Raw genomic sequence first — 6000 nt, 5'->3', positions numbered from 1 at the left:
ACTGCAGCAAGATGTGGATGTGTGGGGTGCAGAGAGGTTACTGCCTCATGGAACAGTGCAGAACCTCAATAAGTGGTCAATGTATAGAGATGGGGAGCTGCTGGACCCCCACAGCCTGATGGGACAGGGACAAGTGGGACATGATCCAGGGGAGTGGAATCTCAGCAGGGAGGGGGAACCACAGGGACAATGGTTTGACAAGGTAAAGGTTTTGAATATATCACTCACATAACAAGCTGGCAAAGTTGGGCACTATACTATATGTATATATAAGTCCAAATGTTCATCAAGTCATCTTGCAGTTAGAAGTGTTAAGTAGTGAAAACCTGAAACAGTAGAGAATTTTCAGTAGAGTGGAGTAATCAGAGGGATACTTCGGTAACTTCATGATATGCTGATGATTTTGAAAGAGCAGAATAATGAATAGGTAATGGCACAATGAAACACATTTCTTTGGTGAGATGAGGGGCTCTGGATACAATCGAGAAATGAAAAGGTTCCATGTGAGTGTGTGCATGTTTCAGTGCATGATCCCATTGTGCATCGGCTATGTAAAAGCATCATGTCTTCATTTCTGAGTGAGTATGTGCATGTTTCAGATGTACTCTATCAGAAGCCTGCCCACTGTGGCTCAGCATGAACAGCAAGAGGAAGATGGAGTGGAGGACATGACACAGCTTGAGTGAGTCAAAGATCACACACACCTGAGTTAACACTGTGTCAGTGAGAGACCTACAATGACAAGTGCGACATTAAAATGTGTAAAACAAGAACGTTACATTCAAGGCATTTCATCACTTCTAAAATGTCTTGCATATGGTTTATCATGATTCAAAGTAATAAACTGCCACCACAACTGCCTTAACCAGAGAGAGGGAGACAATTATCTCATGTTCCTGATCTTACACACCAAGGTTTTTGAAGTTTCAAACAAGATTCTGGATGGGTTCTTGAAGCTGAAAAGTGTATAGTTGCAATTAGGTGACAGGCCTAAAGATGCACAGTCTAGATGGTGGAGTTATTTGAGAAGTTCTCTGTTCTTTGTCCTTAAATACTACCGTCCTATTGCTTCTTTCAAGGGAGATGCATGAGGGGGCTGTCCTGCTGAACCTGAGGAAAAGATATGAGCGGGAGCTTATTTATGTAAGTCTCTGAGCAGCACACGCATCCAACATACAACCACCTACAGAATGTCTTGAACCTATAAATCTAAAGTTTGTGTGTGATTATGTGTTGATTTTAGAAACCTATATTTTTTATGTCATGTTTCTTTATTTTTTTCTTTTCACTGTTCTCATTCCTTGTTTTTTTTTTTCAGACGTACATTGGTAGTATTCTGGTGTCTGTAAACCCCTATAAGATGTACAACATCTACGGGACGGACGTGGTGCTGCTGTACAAGGGTTGTGCTCTGGGAGAGAACCCTCCGTAAGTCATGTTCAATCTCAAACTTCAGGAACAATGAACCAAAAACAATCTGAAGGTAGTAGAGTCATAGTCTTTATACTTGACAAAAATAGAAAAGGTGAATTTGTACTATAGATTTTTTAGTAATTATCATGTTCTGTTTTTAAGCTTTTTGTTTGTTGATTGCAATGAAAGAAAAATTAAAGGTAGGAAGGAAGCTGACATTTTAGTAAAGGAAAAGGAAGGAAGGAAGGAAGGAAACTGGTAAATAATTACAGCAGGAAAGAAGAAAAGAAGGCAAGAAAAACAGAAGAAAATATTTTGGTGCTTATAGTTTCAGTTCACTGCTTTCACCCCTGTAGATATCTAATAGTAGTTTCCCTTTCTCCTTCAGGCATTTGTTTGCCATAGCAAATGCTGCTTATTCCAAAATGATGGATGCCAAACACAACCAGGTCATAATAATCAGGTAAGAGGCTGAGTCTCTATAATCCATACTAAAACCTTCTGTCATTTGCCATTTTTAATCACTTTCAGTTTACCTGTAAATCAGACTTTAAGGTGGAGGGTTAGTAAAGCAGAAGTAATTTAATTATGAGTTGTGAAATGATGTTCACAAATTTCAGTTTGGCTTCCTCTGATTGGATGGTCAGTTAGCAACTCAGTGAACAACTATCTCGTAGCTCTTAACTTCAGTGTCATACACACAGATAGGGTTTTGTGTCTGACCTCACTGTTAAAAAATATTCCTGGACAAATCTAATGTACACATGCACTAAACATTTGCAACAAAACTTTATTGCACATTCACAAACTTGAATTTGTGAGATTTTTCTTATTATACATTATACATTACACCTGTTCCTTTCTGTTGCATTTCATAAGTAACCTTCCAGAGTTTTGTAAAGGTATAACCGTGGTGTACACAGTGTACATGAAGCTTCTTGGACAGTCAGGTTTCCATCTCCAGTTGGATTAGTGTTTGTAAATTCATGAGTGTCTGTCTGTGGTTTTCTGGCCAGCAAACTTAAGACACAGCCATATCCTTCACTCCTCTTCAGCTCCGCCTATCTGTCACAGGCACCTCGCTCCATGTCAAAACTGATCTTCACAAGCAAACACGCATACACTTGCTAAGCTCATTTACATCTAACTCGGATACACACGTATGCAGTGCATCCCTATGCACAAGGGTGTGTGCTTTTAGAGATGGCCAGAAACAATCATAGGAAATACTCAAATGCCTTCACGTGCACACGCTTGCACACACCTGGAACACTCTAGCCGTATTCGGAAGGAGACACCTGTAAGGAAAGCCCAGCCAGGTCTGGGCCAGGAGCAGATTATCTTTCAGAGGTTTGTGTGTCCAAGTGAACGTGTGCGAACCCTGTGTTCGTGTGGGAGTCACTGAGTGCGTGTTAACGGGTAACTGTGGTCTGGTGTACAGTGACCAGTAATGGCCCGGTTTTTAGCTAACCAGCCCGTTAATTGAAACCTTATGCTGGAATGTGGTCAAGGTGCTGGTGTCCCTAAATACACCCGCACACACATACACACACACACAAACCTCTGTCCCCCTGTGGCCAAGCTTACATAATGGTGGTATTTAGAGGTAATCTGTTGGCAGTGGTGAGGTGCAGTGTGTGTGTCTGCTTAAGAGCGTTTCAGGTGGTTTAACGCAAAAGTGGAAAGGAGGCCTTGGCGAATGCAAGATTAGCCTGGTCTCACATCACTTAGTCAATTAAGTCAAACGCTCCACACACACCAGAGGGAAGGTGAGAAGGATCGAATAATGGACGCTCTAAGTGATTAATAAAACTGGGTGTAGTGGTGCTCAAAGTGCGGATAATGTTCACTCTTTGGCCTTGTCATCAAAATGACTGGGTTTTCCACTATTTTACCTTTTAGCAATTGGATTATCGTAGCCCAGTATGCAAAATGGGAAAGTTCAACCTGCCACCATAAAAGAAAGCTTTTGCCATGAAGGAATCCATTGAATATGTGCAGATACTTTTAATTTTAATGAGTGAAAGAGTTTTCTGATGTTGTCGTTTTTCTCTCCTATTTTGTTTGTTTTGTGTGTAGCTGTTCTGCTTGTTCAGTTATCATCATAGTATTTTATGTCACATGGCCGGTATGACTGGTGAGCCAAAATAGTTAATTTAATGCTTTATGTTATCATTAGTGTGTAAATATATTAAAATATCCCATCTCTGATGAGAAAATTCGAAAATTGCAGGAGAAAAACCACCAGGCAATGTAAAAAACAGTGTAAATGCTGACTAAATGTACCTGGGCATGTACAGTGAAGGTATATGGTCATGTCATGGTCATTCTGAGCTAGAAAACCATATATCTGTTTATCCTTCCAATTGACATTTGATATTTCTCATATTTAACCAATATAAAATACAGCAACCACATGCACTTGGGTAAAATTATAAATGATCACTTTATTTCACATTTTTTAACAGTATCCTTGCTTGTCTGACATGCAAAGAGAAATGCTGTGACCTCAAACGCAGAACACTGTATCAACTGCTGAGTCATATCAATGTGTTATCTCTGTACAGTAAATGTATGACTGTGTTTCAGTGGAGAGAGCGGATCTGGGAAAACAGAGGCCACCAAACTAGTCCTTCGCTACCTAGCAGCAATAGATCACAAATGCAATCTTTCACAACAGGTACACACACACACACACACACACACACACACACACACACACACACACACACACACACACACCTTGACCTACACAAAGTGCTGCCAGGACACACACATGTTCCTGTCTTGAAGAATGACTAATGTCTGTGCATCTTCTTTTCCGTGTTTCTCTGTCTCTGGCTCTTCTTGGCTGCAGATTGAGGTAGTGGGGTTCCCTGCATGACTTGTGCTTTACACTTTACACCTCATCTTCACATATAGCCATAAGAATAGCAAGTTGCTGTGTTTTGCTGTGGTGTGTGACAATATTCATTCGAGAAATCGTGTTTTCATGTGAATTTTCTTGTCAAATAAAATCTGTTTAGCATCCTTTCACCTGTCTGATTGATCATGATCTAAATTAACTAATGCTTATTCAGAAGAGTGCATTAAAAAGTCTTTTATTTGACAGAATTTTACATATAACCATATTGAGATTTGCATTTGAATTGTTTCTTGTTATTCTGTTGAAAACAAGATCTACAAAACAATGAGCGTGTTTGCTTTAGACCAGCTATCACTGTCAGATCAAGACATTTTGAGCATATTTGTCACCCGGCTGACAAAAGATGTTGATTTACTGTGTTTGAAATCCTGGTAGATACTCGAGGCAGCTCCTCTTCTGGAATCTTTTGGAAATGCCAAAACTGTACGGAATGATAATTCCAGTCGCTTTGGGAAATACATAGAGGTCTTTCTGGAAGAGTAAGTATGAAATCAAACAGAAAAGTTCTAGTGTCACGCTATCCCTTCTTTAATCACTTAGACCCTACTGTGCTTTGTTTTTAATAAATCTATTTCCACTCTTGTTTTTGTGTTTCTTCTCTCTCGTTTGCTCTGTGCTGTTTCTCTCTGTCTCTCTGTCCAGTGGTGTAATCAGTGGTGCCATAACCTCTCAGTATCTACTCGAAAAGTCTCGTATCGTCTTCCAGGTGAGACATACAGACACACACATAGAAGATGACACTTCAGATCTTTAACCATGTTTCCACCCCAAGGACCCAGAACCTGAAGTCCCAGGATCAGCTTTTCAATGAACTGAACTTCAGCCTGTTGATGTCTGCATTTACTGCAAACTAAAGATCCATGAAGATTAGGCAAATCAATCTGTTGACATATGAAAGAGCAACAGCTGTCTTTCATGTTATTTTTACGTGACTATACAACAACAATGATGTTACTGCTGCAACAGCTATAATGTTGTGTGTCCCATCTGTAAGTCCATGTCCATGAAAATGGTGGCTGAAATAAATTGCTGCATCCCTCAACCAATCAGAATTGTTCAACAATGCAAACCCCACCTTCAAAGGTCCTTTAGGTCTGAGCAGGGACTTTTGGGGGGTAATGTTCCCAGAATGTAATCTGGACCCTGTTTGCCATGTTGGAAACATACTCTGGAGTTCCACCAAAGGTTCCCAGTCTCTCAGGAAGGTTCCTGCAGTGGAAACGTGGTTTTATACTTTCCTGTATGTGAAAATGTTAAGCTTGTGTTTCCCCTTCAGGCCAAAGATGAGAGAAACTATCACATCTTCTACGAGATGCTGGCAGGTCTTCCCTCGCAGCAGAAGCAGGCTTTCTATCTACAAGGGGCTGAGACCTACTATTACCTCAACCAGGTAGAATAACACAGTGCAGCATGATCATGAGTCTTTTCAGGACTTTGAGAAATATTGCTTGGAGATACAGATGACATTTGGAAGTGTCTCTTTCTCCATACAGGGAGGGGATTGTGGGATAACAGGAAAGAACGATGCAGATGACTTCCTGCGTCTGCTTGCTGCCATGGAGATCCTCCACTTCACCCCTGAAGACCAGTCGGCCATCTTTAGAGTTCTTTCTTCCATACTGCACCTGGGCAACGTCTACTTTCAGAGACATGAGGTAGAG

General features: G+C 40.7%; 1 protein-coding gene across 1 annotated transcript in view; it reads left to right on the top strand.

The window, feature by feature from the left end:
• The first annotated feature begins 599 nt into the window (after positions 1-599).
• The window catches only part of myo15aa (myosin XVAa), a 33256-nt gene continuing 27855 nt past the window's right edge, over positions 600-6000 (top strand). The window contains exons 1-10 of the mRNA XM_073494096.1: positions 600-682; positions 1080-1143; positions 1319-1428; positions 1802-1876; positions 4003-4093; positions 4271-4276; positions 4715-4818; positions 4982-5045; positions 5616-5729; positions 5833-5994. Of these exons, the coding sequence (XP_073350197.1) occupies positions 600-682; positions 1080-1143; positions 1319-1428; positions 1802-1876; positions 4003-4093; positions 4271-4276; positions 4715-4818; positions 4982-5045; positions 5616-5729; positions 5833-5994 (873 nt within the window). The remainder of the gene's footprint in view (positions 683-1079; positions 1144-1318; positions 1429-1801; positions 1877-4002; positions 4094-4270; positions 4277-4714; positions 4819-4981; positions 5046-5615; positions 5730-5832; positions 5995-6000) is intronic.

This window comes from Pagrus major, chromosome 23, assembly GCF_040436345.1.
Source record: "Pagrus major chromosome 23, Pma_NU_1.0".
Taxonomy (NCBI): Eukaryota; Metazoa; Chordata; class Actinopteri; order Spariformes; family Sparidae; genus Pagrus; species Pagrus major.
Note: the sequence above shows the minus strand (reverse complement) of the source record. Positions and strands in the feature narration are given on the sequence as shown.